At 43.6% G+C, this 16,772-nt stretch overlaps 1 protein-coding gene across 8 annotated transcripts in view; it reads right to left on the bottom strand.

Annotated features, from left to right (window-relative positions):
* LOC106609786 (nuclear respiratory factor 1) overlaps positions 1-7,378 on the bottom strand; it is a 42,773-nt gene extending 35,395 nt beyond the window's left edge. For 7 of the 8 annotated variants that reach the window (XM_082964057.1, XM_082964060.1, XM_082964061.1 and 4 more), the window contains exons 1-5: positions 7,227-7,378; positions 5,392-5,628; positions 4,616-4,730; positions 4,221-4,347; positions 1,000-1,140 (exon numbers count right to left, since the gene is read on the bottom strand). In XM_082964057.1, coding sequence (XP_082820183.1) covers positions 1,000-1,140; positions 4,221-4,347; positions 4,616-4,730; positions 5,392-5,602 — 594 coding nt within the window. In that variant the 5' untranslated portion in view covers positions 5,603-5,628; positions 7,227-7,378. The remainder of the gene's footprint in view (positions 1-999; positions 1,141-4,220; positions 4,348-4,615; positions 4,731-5,391; positions 5,629-7,226) is intronic. The other variant, XM_082964058.1, reaches the window with a different exon arrangement.
* Between the last annotated feature and the right edge of the window lie 9,394 nt (positions 7,379-16,772).

Raw genomic sequence — 16,772 nt, 5'->3', positions numbered from 1 at the left:
AACACGGCTTGTAACAAAAAATAAAAAATTAGCAATAAGCTTTAGTTGTCTTTTCGCACTGAGTCAATTCCTCACGCTGCTGTTTCCAATGTCTTATCATCGACTCATTAAGACCAAGCTCCCGTGCAGCAGCTCTATTTCCTTTTCCAACAGCCAGATCAATCGCCTTTAACTTGAAAACTGCATCATATGCATTTCTCCGTGTCTTTGCCATGATGAGGGTGACAAAATGACTACCGTAATCAGAATGATGGGAAGTTTGAGAGCGCTCGATTTAATCTAAACAGTAAACAAAAAAGTTGTTTGACCGTAACCCGTTCGGCAATTTCATTGGTCTAATGAAAGCTTCATGCCGCCAAAAAACGGAGCACGTCACAGAATGTTAAAAAAAAAAAATGTAAAAAATTGAAAGCGGGAAAAATCCATATATTAGCCGAGTCATTGTTTAAGCCGCGAGGTTCAAAGCCTGGGAAAAAAGTTGCGGCTTATAGTCCGGAATTTACGGTAGTTAAATTACAAACTAGAATCAAATAGGATCTATAGTTCTAACGAGCAACTCATGCTGGAGAAACTAGTGGCAACTATCATCATGAGAACAGGTGACAACCTTGACAAATTGACCTAAAAGGGGCATTTGACCTTGAAGCATGTCATTTTCTAGCGTAGCCAGTAGCCAACGCATGAAACCATGGTCTGAGCAGTGAGGGATTTATAACCAACTGGCGCCATCTGCTGGACAGACGAGGGTTCTCATCTCACCCATAAACATGAATAAATATAGCTGTGTGTGTCAGTGTATCATCTCACCCATAAACATGAATAAATATAGCTGTGTGTGTCAGTGTATCATCTCACCCATAAACATGAATAAATATAGCTGTGTGTGTCAGTGTATCATCTCACCCATAAACATGAATAAATATAGCTGTGTGTGTCAGTGTATCATCTCACCCATAAACATGAATAAATATAGCTGTGTGTGTCAGTGTATCATCTCACCTGTGTCATCTTGTCCACAGAGACGGGGATGCCGTCAATGGTGAGGGGGGGCAGCTCGGAGGTTAGTTCCCCCCCGGGGGGGGCGTGCTCGGCCAGGGCATTCTCCAGGTCCTCCAGGATCATGCCCTTGTACTTCCTCACCTGCAGGGAGAAGGAGGAGGGGTAGGAAAAACATGGGTTAGTGGACGACCCAGAGTAGGGGGCAAAGGTCAAGGGAAGGTTATCCCTAACCTTGTAAAAGCAGTCTGAGAACCAAACATGTGAGGTACTCTGCAGGCTAGGGCTGGGTAGATATGGCCAAAACCTCATATCCTGACATAGGTCATTTCATATCCCGATAACGATACATATCACGATATAGCACATTTTCTGTAAATTCAATGAATAAATAGTTTATATAAAATGACCACATGTAAAGGCCTATTTCTTATTACATTTTGAATTATACTCAACAAATAAAAGGTACTGACTCATATTTGAATATTTCTTCTTTTATTTAGAACCTTTGTGCAAATGTTCAATTAAGCACGTAACAAAATATAAAATATTAAATCTAAAAAAGGTAAATAGAAAACACTTCAACTATAGTTGCAAACTAAATAAAAATAGGCCGAAAATATATATTTTTGGTGGGGGTGGGTGGGGGGGGCTTGCCTGTTCTGCATGTTATTTTGGCATTAATACGTGTCACATATGGGGTGGCAGGTAGCCTAGTGGTCAGAGCGTTGGACTAGTAACCAGCAGGCAGCCTAGTGGTCAGAGCGTTGGACTAGTAACCAGCAGGCAGCCTAGTGGTCAGAGCGTTGGACTAGTAACCAGCAGGCAGCCTAGTGGTCAGAGCGTTGGACTAGTAACCAGCAGGCAGCCTAGTGGTCAGAGCGTTGGACTAGTAACCAGCAGGCAGCCTAGTGGTCAGAGCGTTGGACTAGTAACCAGCAGGCAGCCTTGTGGTCAGAGCGTTGGACTAGTAACCAGCAGGCAGCCTAGTGGTCAGAGCTTTGGACTAGTAACCAGCAGGCAGCCTAGTGGTCAGAGCGTTGGACTAGTAACCAGCAGGCAGCCTAGTGGTCAGAGCGTTGGACTAGTAACCAGCAGGCAGCCTAGTGGTCAGAGCGTTGGACTAGTAACCAGCAGGCAGCCTAGTGGTCAGAGCGTTGGACTAGTAACCAGCAGGCAGCCTAGTGGTCAGAGCGTTGGACTAGTAACCAGCAGGCAGCCTAGTGGTCAGAGCGTTGGACTAGTAACCAGCAGGCAGCCTAGTGGTCAGAGCGTTGGACTAGTAACCAGCAGGCAGCCTAGTGGTCAGAGCGTTGGACTAGTAACCAGCAGGCAGCCTAGTGGTCAGAGCGTTGGACTAGTAACCAGCAGGCAGCCTAGTGGTCAGAGCGTTGGACTAGTAACCAGCAGGCAGCCTAGTGGTCAGAGCGTTGGACTAGTAACCAGCAGGCAGCCTAGTGGTCAGAGCGTTGGACTAGTAACCAGCAGGCAGCCTAGTGGTCAGAGCGTTGGACTAGTAACCAGCAGGTAGCCTAGTGGTCAGAGCGTTGGACTAGTAACCAGCAGGTAGCCTAGTGGTCAGAGCGTTGGACTAGTAACCAGCAGGCAGCCTAGTGGTTAGAGCGTTGGACTAGTAACCAGCAGGCAGCCTAGTGGTCAGAGCGTTGGACTAGTAACCAGCAGGCAGCCTAGTGGTTAGAGCGTTGGACTAGTAACCAGCAGGCAGCCTAGTGGTCAGAGCGTTGGACTAGTAACCAGCAGGCAGCCTAGTGGTCAGAGCGTTGGACTAGTAACCAGCAGGCAGCCTAGTGGTTAGAGCGTTGGACTAGTAACCAGCAGGCAGCCTAGTGGTCAGAGCGTTGGACTAGTAACCAGCAGGCAGCCTAGTGGTTAGAGCGTTGGACCAGTAACCGAAAGGTTGCAAGATCGAATCGCCGAGCTGACAAGGTAAAAATCTGTTGTTCTGTCCCTGAACAAGGCAGTTAATCCACTGTTCCTAGGCCATCATTGAAAATTAGAATGTTCTTAACTGACTTGCCTAGTTAAATAAAGGTAAAATAAATTCAAATAAAATTCTATTTGATACCTTGGGTCGAGTGTTTGCACTAACTCACGAAACCCCTGTTTCTCGACTGTGTAAATTGGGGCCATGTCTTTGCAGATGTAAGTTGTAACGGCACCTGTTATCTCCTTCCATCTTCGTGATTCTTTGCCATATGGTGTGGCGCGGACAAAAGCCACTTGCAACGTCTGAGTCTGGGGTTTGTTTTGAGCACTCGACTGTACTTTCTGGGGTCTGATCCGTAGACTCTCTCCATACTGTTTCACATGACTGTTGCGTAGGTGGTAAAATAGGTTAGTGGTGTTTGAGCCTGTTGTTGGGACCGGCCTGCGGCATATTTTGCAGAGGACGGTTTTCTGGTCCGTGTCAGACTTTTCATACCCAAACCACGTCCATGTGACAGAAGCAGCCCCTCTTTTAGGTACGAGCTCTGTGTCTCTGTGCTCTGTGTCACGCTCACGCTCCTCCATGTTTGTTTGTGTTGCAAATTTCCTTCCGCATAGCATCGTCCAATTGATGAAAAATATTGACGTAAAGAGTGTGATTTGTAACACAATGAAATAAACGATAAGAGCATAATATGAAACGATAGACGTTTTTCTATCGTCACACGATATAGATCGTCCTATCGCCCAGCCCTACTGCAGGGCATAGAGTCAGTATGCATTGAGACTACTGTTGGTAGGATGTTGACACTGCGACTTGAATGGCCAATGCAATGGATGTTCTGGATAAAAGACTTTAGGCACAAATCTCAGATCAGAATACAACCCCTTAAATAGTAACCTTAACCACTAGGAAGGAAAAACGTTTAGGGTAACTATTTGTCGACACTGATATTTTCTAAATGCATCTGTCTTTTCCTTGAGGTAAGGAAAGGAAAAGCCCTCGTCGAGCGAAGACGATGTTTCAGTCTACTGCTTTCACCAATCACAGATCAGCGTTTACTTCAACCAATGAAGGACAGAAGAGCGGATGCACTGAGAAAAGTTGAACTGGGCCATTGTTTTAACCCCAATGTAAGGCAGGAACAGTGAACACACTCCTTATATGAAACACTAACTCCTTTTTCTTCTGTGTTACAGATTCAGCCACACATTATGAGGCGGCAACACATCATCCGTCTGTGTGGCTGACGTGTGGCAGACATGTTTGCACTCACCACATTCTCCAGCGGCGCAGCACCAAACACCTTGAACAAAGCGTTGGGCTTGGAGGGAGAGATGCACAGAACTATGGCCTGTTGGCCAACTCTGGTGGTGTACTCATCCAGGGTGGCTCGCAGTTTCCTACAGACACAAAAACACCACAAAAATCACTCAAACGGGCTCTTCCTAGTCACGGGGACTATAAAAACAAATAGCCGTGACAAATGACTGTAATTCCATACTTCAATTAAAATAAAATACCCCCTTTCAGAAAAAACTAAATGATTACAAATAAAACTAAATAAAGTAGGATTCTGTTCAGAATGACAAGACAAAAAGAGGCAGGAAAACAGTTTCCTAGGTGAGTTCTAGAAGATTTTGGGGTCATAGACAGTTTTGGGACGTTCACCTCAGCAGGCGTGTCTGCTGTCTCTTGCGGATGGACGGGTTGGACTCGAAGATGTGGGGCCTCTTGCGTTTCTTGCCTGTTGCTACGGCAGCAGCTGCAGCCATGCCTACTGGGCCTGTGAATAGAAACAAAACAGTTGAAATGGAGCAGTTCTCATTAGTGGTCTGACAGCACCATCTGCTGGTCAGTTATGTACATTACACCATACATATGAACAAATGTCTATGGCTAGGATAACTACTCTTTTAGGTGTGGGGATCAGTTCAAAGACTTGTCAATGTCATGTCTGAAATAAGTAGTTGGGGAAAAGATTCAGAAGAGTGTAGATCCGTCAAACTCAACTCTGGACCTGGATTCCAGGTCCCACTGCCTTTTCTTTCACTGTTCCCCTCTACAGGGACTGATTTAGACCTGGGATACCAGGTGTGTGTGCAATTAATGATCAGGTAGAAGAGAAAACCAGCAGGCTCCGGACCTCATCGGGTCAGAGTTGAGTACCCCTGGTGTAGATAGACATGTTATGTACAGAGCTGGTTATGATCGCCTACTCTACATGACAGACAACCATGTCTTTCTGTTCAACACAGCATTCTGTCATTTTCCTAATGCGTGACCCTGAAACAAGGGTCCCATGACCTAGCTTTGGCAGAGCAGATCCTGAATACAGTAACCTCTTCAAGACAGAGACCAAAGCGCTCATTTCACTCTGCTACTATGATTAATAGACTGTCCTCCATCATGCCAAAGACCCCCTCCTCTCATTGGCCGGGGCTCACCTGCGGCTGCCAGGTGCGCGGTCATCTCGTCATTGCCGGCCGAGTGAAGGATGTCTGAGTCATCATAGGCGTCGTCGTCAGGGGATGAGGGCGAGTCCTCGTCGGCGCTCAGCATGCTGTGATCTGTGTACGTGGCCACATGTACCTGCTGCACGGCGTGCTCCTCGATGGTGGTCATGTGCTCGGTCTGGTGAACGTTGTGGTCCTCCATGGCGTGGTGCTAGCCTCAAACACTAACTGAAAAGAATAGAAAATAACTTATTCTATTTGCATGGAATAATTCATTTTTTTTGCTGTCTCAGTATGTAACAGGCTGGGACAGCCATAGAGAAGTGCTCCTGCCTCCTGGAGCAGAGTTGGGGTTTATGTGCTTTACAGCAATAGTTAGGCCATGGGATATTGATGCAAGCAAACTGGACACACACACGTGTCATTCAGGGGTGTGTATAGGCCCCCGCCCACTTCTACTGTGATACTATCCCAGAAGTATGTTAACAGGGCTCAATGAAATAAAGCTTGTTATGTCTAGGGGCTATATATGAAAATGTGTACTAGCTAAATGTGTGATACATGACATAGCTAATGATGATGCATATGGATCTTCCAGTAGTAATATTGTCAGTGTAGACACATTGATGCAGTGCCTCTGTACTTATGTTCAATAAATGTAAATAGCATGTATAATGGCTGAGGTTGACTATATTCATTCAAAAGGCATGTATTACTTTACTACTCAAAAGGCTAATTGAGTATTGCACTGGGTGACCAATTAATGATATTTCAGAATAGATTTGGTGGTGGGGGGGAGACAGGAAATGCAAAGATTGAATGTTGAATGGCTTGCATGATGCATCTTTATAAACTGTTATATAGCCCTACTGTGAATTATGTGAGGGGGAGAGGGTGTACATAGATAGTGAGACAGACAGGGGCAGGAATGGGCTGGCTAGCCAACCAGTTAGTCTTGACAAATTATCAATTGACATCGAGATTGTCTAGCTAACAGTAACTCAAAATTAGGTTGCACTGATAAGCATTCTCTGTCTCTGCTATTAAATACTTCCGAATAATGAGACGTATGCGAGCTATATTGATAACAGACCATAGGTACTAGCTAGCTAACGCTACCCAACCTGCCATTCAATGGCGGTGGATAGACCATAACAAGTTAGCTGGTTAGTGGCTAAGTTAAGTTAGCAAATGTGATTCGCTAAGTGTTTAACAGCATTTCTGATCAAATGTTATGATTATTTTACTAGCCATGTAGTTAGCTAGGTTACTGTTAGTTAACTCCGATGATGCTTTTAGATATGACAAGAACCTAAATAAACCTCTTATTAACGTTAGCTAGCAAGTCAACCATAAAAACGTAGTTGGCTAGCAAATGTCCAAGACACATTTCGCTAGAGAATTAGCTGGCCAAGCGGCTGTATTTAGCGACATACTAGACAATTGTGTAAAAACTAGAACAATTATTGGAATCAGAATCCAAAATATTGCATGCTAACCAAACATCGCATGCGATTACATGTGCTGTGTACTGGTAAGCTAAAATAACGCGACTACTGTAGCAGCGAACCCGCCATCTCGAGCTACAACTGTAACACAATACATAACAGGCCTAGCGGCCTACACCAACGCTATTGCTGCATTATCTCGACTTATTCTCAGTGTGCGCAAAGTGTATTGTCGTCAAAAATGACAAATATTCGTTTTTTTCGTTTTCTCATCGGTATCTAAAACAATCTGCATCTTTTCGCCCCTATGCTGCCGGGTTTGTTGGTGCGGCTGCGCCGGGGCTGAAATAGCTGGAGATTGCGCGGTAGGGCACTAACCTCAGAGCGGCTGCGCTACTTCGGGCCTGCGCCGTACGATGGGCCTGGGAATCCGAGCTGTAATGGAGGACAAAGAACAGCCAGCCCGAAAACACACCGGAGCTGAAGCTCAGCGGTCCCACTGATCTACAACACCGGCCTAACCACGCCCCTTTCAGTTCAACATCACCGCACGGCAAAAGGAGATTTTTCTTATTTTATAAAAAGTAAAACATATACCAAATATTCTTCAGTATTCATTCAATATAATCCATATAGATATGTTTATTTTGTCCGATTTTTTTTTATACAGTATCGCCAACCACCCATGAAATAATTAGTTTTTATAAACATCGCTAGCAAAAACAATACACGCAATTTGAATGACATACCTACTGTACAAAATAGGATAATATCTTATTTCTAATGATGTCAACTTTAAACAGCTGCTCTTATCGACAATGTGTTTAGAGTTACCTTTCTAGCTAATAGTCTATGTTATAGTTTACACTTCTTCCAATTATAGTGTGGGGAGGTAATGGAAAAACTATCTACCAAATCTATTCATTTTAAAATGTTGATTACTTCTCCTTGCGATTATCATTCACCTGATGATAAGACAAGACATGTGGAAAACATTTTTGCCAAGGTATTGGAACGACCCTGGGTTTATACAGTGAGGGAAAAAAGTATTTGATCCCCTGCTGATTTTGTAAGTTTGCCCACTGAAAAAGAAATGATCAGTCTATACTTTTAATGGTAGGTTTATTTGAACAGTGAGAACCAGAATAACAACAAAAAAATCCAGAAAAACGCATGTCAAAAATGTTATAAATTGATTTGCATTTTAATGAGGGAAATAAGTATTTGACCCACTCTCAATCAGAAAGATTTCTGGCTCCCAGGTGTCTTTTATACAGGTAACGAGCTGAGATTAGGAGCACACTCTTAAAGGGAGTGCTCCTAATCTCAGTTTGTTACCTGTATAAAAGACACCTGTCCACAGAAGCAATCAATCAATCAGATTCCAAACTCTCCACCATGGCCAAGACCAAATAGCTCTCCAAGGATGTCAGGGACAAGATTGTAGACCTACACAAGGCTGGATTGGGCTACAAGACCATCGCCAAGCAGCTTGGTGAGAAGGTGACAACAGTTGGTGCGATTATTCGCAAATGGAAGAAACACAAAAGAACTGTCAATCTCCCTCGGCCTGGGGCTCCATGCAAGATCTCACCTCGTGGAGTTGCAATGATCATGAGAACGGTGAGGAATCAGCCCAGAACTACACGGGAGGATCTTGTCAATGATCTCAAGGCAGCTGGGACCATAGTCACCAAGAAAACAATTGGTAACACTATGCCGTGAAGGACTGAAATCCTGCAGCGCCCGCAAGGTCCCCCTGATCAAGAAAGCACATATACATGCCCGTCTGAAGTTTGCCAATGAACATCTGAATGATTCAGAGGACAACTGGGTGAAAGTGTTGTGGTCAGATGAGACCAAAATGGAGCTCTTTGGCATCAACTCAACTCGCCGTGTTTGGAGGAGGAGGAATGCTGCCTATGACCCCAAGAATACCATCCCCAGCGTCAAACATGGAGGTGGAAACATTATGCTTTGGGGGTGATTTTCTGCTAAGGGGACAGGACAACTTCACCGCATCAAAGGGACGATGGACGGGGCCATGTACTGTCAAATCTTGGGTGAGAACCTCCTTCCCTCAGCCAGGGCATTGAAAATGTGTCGTGGATGGGTATTCCAGCATGACAAGGACCCAAAACACGGCAACAAAGGAGTGGCTCAAGAAGAAGCACATTAAGGTCCTGGAGTGGCCTTGCCAGTCTCCAGACCTTAATCCCATAGAAAATCTGTGGAGGGAGCTGAAGGTTCGAGTTGCCAAATGTCAGCCTCGAAACCTTAATGACTTGGAGAAGATCTGCAAAGAGGAGTGGGACAAAATCCCTCCTGAGATGTGTGCAAACCTGGTGGCCAACTACAAGAAACGTCTGACTTCTGTGTTTGCCAACAAGGGTTTTGCCACTAAGTACTAAGTCATGTTTTGCAGAGGGGTCAAGGGGTCAAATACTTATTTCCCTCATTAAAATGCAAATCAGTTTATAACATTTTTGACGTGCGTTTTTCTGGATTTCTTTGTTGTTATTCTGTCTCTCACTGTTCAAATAAACCTACCATTAAAATTATAGACTGATCATTTCTTTGTCAGTGGGCAAACGTACAAAATCAGCAGGGGATCAAATACTTTTTTCCCTCACTGTAAGCGCGGATATTCCAGTATGTTTAGTTACCGGTTTGCCTGGAAGGGGGGTCTCTGGGCAAGAAAAGGTTGAAGACCCCTGGCCTTGAATAATATAATATTTTGGGAGGTCCAAACGGGATGACGCCATTTCAATCTGATACAGGTTTGTCAGAGTCGTTATTGTTCTTTAAACATTTGACTCTTATTTGAATCAAATTGCATTTTTTTTATCTTGTTGACAACATTGATTTGTGAACAATCATTGTTTATTCTCTATGTATAGTCACTTTACTCCTACCTACATATACAAATTACCTCGACTAACCTGTACCCCCCCCACATTGACTCGGTACCGATATCCCCTGTATATAGCCTCGGCATTGTTATTTTATTGTGTTACTTTAAAAAAAAAAAATTTTTAATTTAGTAAATCTTTTCTTAACTATTTCTTTAACTGCATTGTTGGTTAAGGGCTTGTAAGTAAGCATTTCAGGGGAAGGTCTACATCTGTTGTATTCGCCGCATGTGACAAAAATTGTATTTTATTTGATGTGAACATGAGTCTGCTTGTAGTCAAATTCAATACAATGACGCTTTTGACAACAAAATTGTCAATAAGGTTATACTAAATATGGCATAGCACAGTAGCCTACTGTGCTATGCCATATTTAGTTGGGCAAAAAAATAAAAAAGCCTGATTCAAAGGGAAAATGTAACAGTAGCCCTGTTTATCAAGGGGAAATTAAATACAACTAGGGTAAAGCCAAGCACATGTCAAAAGGCCTCCTGCTTCTACTACAGTTAATATGGTACAAAACCCACTACTACTGCTATAACAGTTAATATGGTAGAAAACCTACTTATTCTGCTATTACAGTTAATATGGTACACAACCTACTGCTGCTGCTGCAATTAATATGGTACAATACCTACCCTGCTGCTACTACAGTTAATATGGTACATTACCTACCCTGCTGCTACTACAGTTAGTATGGTACATTACCTACCCTGCTGCTACTTCAGTTAATATGGTACAATACCTACCCTGCTGCTACAACAGTTAAAATGGTACATAACCTACTTCTGCTGCTATTACAGTTAATATGGTACATAACTTACTGCTGCTGCTACAGTTAATATGGTACATTACCTACCCTGCTGCTACTACAGCTAATATGGTACATTACCTACCCTGCTGCTACTACAGTTAAAATGGTTCATAACCTACTTCTGCTGCTACAGTTAATATGGTACATAACCTACTGCTACTGCTACAGTTAATATGGTACATTACCTACCCTGCTGCTATTACAGTTAATATAGTACATTACCTACCCTGCTGCTACTACAGTTAAAATGGTTCATAACCTACTTCTGCTGCTATTACAGTTAATATGGTACATAACCTACTGCTGCTGCTAAAGTTAATATGGTACATTACCTACCCTGCTGCTACTACAGTTAATATGGTACATTACCTACAGCTGCTGCTACAGTTAATATGGTACATTACCTACCCTGCTGCTACTACAGTTAATATGGTACATTACCTACCCTGCTGCTACTACAGTTAATATGGTACATTACCTACCCTGCTGCTACTACAGTTAATATGGTACACAACCTGCTCCTGCTCCTATTCTTTATTTTACATGAGTTATTCCCTAATGAAGGCTAATGGTAATTGCCTAAAAATGCCTAGAAACTAGGTTACTGTACATGTAAAAATAGGTTTACCAGAAACGTTGGCTCAACTTAAAAGAATATCTTTACTGTTTTACTTCTTTACAAATTTAGTTTCAACATGCTAAAACCAATAACTACCATGAATTTGAACCCACTGAAGAGATCAACTTTTTCACTGTCCCAAAGCAGCAACACAACTGAGCGTTGCTATTCTTTACCATGCCCACAAAAGGGCAGTGTTGCATCACTAATCACTTCATGAGTCCAGCATCTCCACTTCACAATAACAGGAGATGGCAGCACCTGTCTCTCCGCAGGTGCCTTGGCATCCATTCCAGATGATGGATGTTTTACATTAGTATGTGATGACAACAACGTATGTTTGTGTCCCACTAAATGTCAGCAAGTATCATATTCAGAAGCTGATGCAGGCCTCATAGTTTGTCTCAACGTTTCACAGCCCCCATACTGTGACCTTCGTGTCTCTTCGCCCCCTCCCCATCTCACATCACAGTAGTAGACCTATAGGGTTACACATGTCCAGTAGGTTATTCAGGACTGGAAATAAATGGCATATTCAGTTGAAACCTAAGTCGTGTACAATATGACACTAAAAATCCATTACACCTTTTCGACTGAGATCAGCCAAAACAGAAATTCGGGCACACAGTGTCTGTCTGTCATAGCTCAACGTCACACCTGAAGTGAAGGTATGACACTTAAGAATGAGCCATGTCCTCGTCACTACCCATTCTGTCCCTGTACCCATCCCCTTCCACTGGGCTGTGGTGGTGAGCTGTAGATAAGCCCTGCAGCCTGGGGGGCTGGGATCAATAAGAGCTGTGGTTATTGGTAACGGCATATGATGTTTACACGTGTCAACTAAAAAACAGAATACTTGAGTATCCCGAATAATAACGGGAGATTGGTGTGCATGTAAACGTGGTCACTGTTTCTGTCTTTCTCTGTCGGTCTCTGTCTCGTCGCAATAACCATGTGTTTATAGGGTTTATTAGATAATAGCCTTATCATATTAATCGTACAGTATCTAACCTACCCACGTGCCTTTACCTCCCGAGTGGCGCAGCGGCATAAGGCACTGCATATCAGTGCTGGAGGCGTCACTACAGACCCTGGTTCGCTTCCAGGCTGTATAATGACCGGCCGTGATTGGGAGTCCCATAAAGCGACGCACATTTGGCCCGTCGTTGTTAGGGTTTGGATAGGGTATGAATTTGTTCTTAACGGACTTGCCTGGTTACATTTAAAAAAAAAATGTTATTGATTAATATGAAGGCATTGTAGGGCATCTCTTCTGAGTAGGTCCTGTATCAGGTTGTCTGCCCAGGAAATATTTTTTAAAACAAGCAGGATCCCAACTAGTTGACCATTTATGCAGTCTTCCGATAGCACCTCCCAGGACCTTAGATGAGATTCGAATTCAATGTCAAGTTTGATTCCCACGGCTTTTGAGGAGCAGGTGCAATGTCATCTCCTTGATGAACAAAAGGGGGCAGTAAAGCACCACATATAAAACGAAATAAAATGCTGAGTAGGGAACAACTGAAATAACATCTCCAAAGAGTCATACTGACTTATTTGAAACACAAATATTAGCGTGCAATTTTACCTTGAGAATAATTACAGATTGTTGTAATCCCTGTCTAGGTCATTGTGACCATGTTCGAGGAGTTGTATTGCTTTGCAAACAGAACTTATTGTTGGATCTTGCAGAATGTACGGCGTCTGTACTGAGTGACTTCCCTTTGTTGCATAACTTTTCACCTTCTATTTGATCTATGAAAATAAAGATATCCAATCAACACTATAGGATGGGCTATTCTGGATAGGCAAATGTCACAATGTATTTCAGGAGGCTGTAGTTTATCCACTCTACATCAGTTTGCATGGGTTTTACATTGTAGCCTGAGGTATATTGTTATAGTGTTACATCACATTATTATTGAGCTTTTTCATTTTCTCTCAGACAATTGCTTTCATTTTTGGTCTAATTCCCATTTCTTGAAAAACAGGCTTAAAATAAAGGTTAAAATCCAGGTCATGTGACATGATTAACCCAAACAAAGGAAATCCAGGTCATGTGACATCATTAACCAAAACATGAAATCCAGGTCAGTTGACATGATTAACCCAAACACAGGAAATCCAGATCATGTGACATGATTAACCCACACATAGGGCCCTGTACATTCCGCTCTATGTAACAGCTGTGAACATGGGCAGGAGTCAATGAAAGGTGAGGCCATGGTCATGAGTCTTAACTCTTGAACTTATACCACTGCATCAGCCAGCATCCTCATCTGTCCATGATTTTGATCATTGAGGATCATGAGTAGATGGATGGATGAATGGATGAGACAGTTGAATGGGAGATAGGATGGGTCGACGGAGAGGTGAACGCATGGTGGATAGATGGACACCGATAGACAGATGAGTGGACGGAGGATGGATATGCCATTGATCATCCTCTGCACCAGGGACAGCGTTTCCAGACGGCTGCTCCACTTCAGTGTTCCTACCTGCCGCCGTTTTATCTCAGAGATGAAAGACAAACTCTATTTAACTATCATGTTTGTCTCCTTTAACCCTACGTGGACACCTGTAACATCTCTATGTTGATGTCTAACATCTAACGATATAATGACGGATGTAGCCATTCACGAGTGGCCATGGAATTTGAGTCGTCAGAATAGAAACACAATGTTCCCCAGTGACATTAGCTATCACTATGAGTGAGGAAGGGAGAAATAGCTGCATAAATAATCTAATGTTATTGTTTTCTGTGGTAACCTGTTGCTAGGTGAGATTCCTCTCTGTCATCATCTCTAATCTCCAGATCTCTTTTTTTCTCTCTCTGTTTCACGTCTCCTTCCTCACTCAGACAGAAGTCCTTGGCATGGAACACATGGAGAAAATATTTTTCCAATCAGAAAGGTCGAGCGAGAGAGAGAGCTGGGGAGAGGTTTGTATGTCACGTATTTGTTATGTACTACCAAGTCAAAGCCCTGCCTTTATCCGCCACAAACACACACCTCCTGTTGTCAATGGAAACAGGGAGGACTGGAAGAGAGGGAGCTGGACACAGAAATAGAGAGAAAGAGAGAGAAAGAGAGGGGATGCAGGAGAGGGACAAACAGCTACTTAGTACCTCTATAGCCCTCTGTTAGGGTTTACATCCTTCAGACTATGTTCTCCTGTTTAATGGCAATGTCATGTAGAGAATGAACCAGACTTACATGATAGTATTTATCAGAGGCAGGTCTTGTAGATGGTGGATGGAGGGAGGGAGGGATAGAGGGAAGAAAGCCAGTATGCCATAATCCCATGTATACTGAACAACAATCTAAACGCAACATGCAACAATTTCAAAGATTTGACTGAGTTACAGTTCACATAAAGAAATCAATCAATTGAAATATATTAATCAGACCCTAATCGATGGATTTCACGTGACTGGGCAGGGGTGCAGCTATGGGTGGGCCTTGGAGGGCATAGGCCCTCCCACTTGGCAGCCAGGCCCACTCACTGGGGAGCCAGACCCAGCCAATCAGAATGAATTTATCCACAAAAAAGGGCTTTATTACAGACAAAAATACTCCTCAGCAACAAAAAACCCCGACAATCCCGCAGGTGAAGAAGCTGGATGTGGAGGTCCTGGGCTGGCGTGGTCTGTGGTTGTGAGGCTGGTTGGACGTACTGACAAATTCTCTAAAACAACTTTGAAGGCAGCTTATGGTAGAGAAATGAACATTCAATTCTCTGGCAACAGCTCTGGTGGACATTCTTGTAGTCAGCATGCCAATTACACGCTCCCTCAAAACTTGAGACATCTGTGGCATTGTGTGACAAAACTGCACATTTTAGAGTGGCCTTTTATTGTCCAGAGCACAAGGTGCACTTGTATAATCAGCTACTTGATATGCCACACCTGTCAGGTGGATGGATTATCTTGGCAAAGGAGAAATGCTCACTAACAGGGATTTAAAGACATTTGTGCACATCATTTGAGAGAAATAAGCTTTTAGTGCGTATGGAACATTTCTGGGATGTTTTATTTCAGCTCATGAAACATGGGACCAACACTTTATATGTTGCGTTGATATTTTTGTTCAGTTTAGTTTTCTAAAAACACCCTGCAGGTTTTACGTAGATGTTAAGGGAAAGGAGCAGGGAGGTGGTCTGGAGGGAGAGGGGGATGGAGGAATAGAGAGGGAAAAGAGAGCCAGATTGCCGTGATGCCATTTTCCAAAAACACCTCCCAGATGTTCCCACCTGGCACCTGCTCCAAAATGTCTGGCCGCCGAACAAGTGCTTGGACGGAGCTAAAAGGGGCACGCTCTGTCTCCACAGTGAACTCTTAATTTAACGCCTTGGAGAGGGGACCAGAGCGCCCCTGACACGAGTGTCACTGCTGTGACCATTGCTCAAGAGGGTGACATTTTCAGCTCTGCAGGTGTAATGACCGAGCACGGTGGAAAGTGAGAAACTAACCAGGGGAGTAACAGAAAGAAAGGAGGAGGGAGATAGGGGAAAACTCTGATAGCAACTAACAGACTGTAGATGCCAACACCTCACTCTCTCACACACCTATCCCAGCCTGCTCTCCTCTCCTTCAGTGGCTGACACTAACAATGGCTTATGGGGCTCTGCTCCTGTCTCAGAGGGCGACTTTGGGATGAGACCACTCCACCCCCCCCCCCCCCCCCCCATCCCCCCCCCCCCCCCCCCCCCACCGCCCCCCCCCCCCCCCCCACCCCTCCATTCCCATAAAGAGATTGAGGGGAAAATCCAGTAGTGGGGATGTTTTTTTGCTGCATGTGTGTTAAACTTACATCATCACCCAGATATGTTTTATCCTTGTTGTGTTAACGACTTCTAACATGTTTGAGATGCTCAAAAAGTTTAGTAAGCCTTGTAAGGCTTCCTCTTATTTACCGATTAACTCTCAGAAAATGTTATTAGTCACAAACTACGCAGGCACAAGCACTGTGACCTTGGCTCTCATCATTGAATAATGCATAATAACAGCCCGATAATAGATTTACCTATTTTGACTCAAGTTTTGACTTGAGTGTCGCATCATTTTAAATGTAGAAGAAACTGTTGTTTTGACACCCATGGCTCCTCGTTGCTTAACGGAGAAATATTTAGCAGTTTGACTTAATGAGCTTCATTAAATTATGACTCATACGTCTATGAGGTTGAATGTCTCTTATTTCCATATTCCCCCTCTTTTTTAACGCTGGTAATCCTTCTCTCTTTTTCAGAGTTCTGACACTGTCTGGCCAAATCCTTAAAAAAATAAACGGTGTTTGATAGTGTTCGTTTTTTTAATAAACACATGATTCAACACAAAGGCTCCATGGTACGGCAAGTATCCTAGCGGTTAGATTGGTGAGCCAGCAACCGGAGGGTTGCCAGTTTGAATCCTGGGTCTGACTGGAAAAATCTGGTGGGAAGTGAGCTGGTAACTGCCCAGTGTGGCAGCCCCCTGCACCTCTACAAAAAAACAGTATATACACTGAGTGTAGAAACATTAGGAACACCTTCCGAATATTGAGTTTCACCCCCTTTTGCCCTCGGAACAGCCTCAATTCGTT

Source organism: Salmo salar, chromosome 17 (assembly GCF_965601325.2).
Source record: "Salmo salar chromosome 17, fSalSal1, whole genome shotgun sequence".
Lineage (NCBI taxonomy): Eukaryota > Metazoa > Chordata > Actinopteri > Salmoniformes > Salmonidae > Salmo > Salmo salar.
The sequence above is the reverse complement of the archived record's forward strand: the minus strand, read 5'-3'. Positions and strand labels throughout refer to the sequence as shown.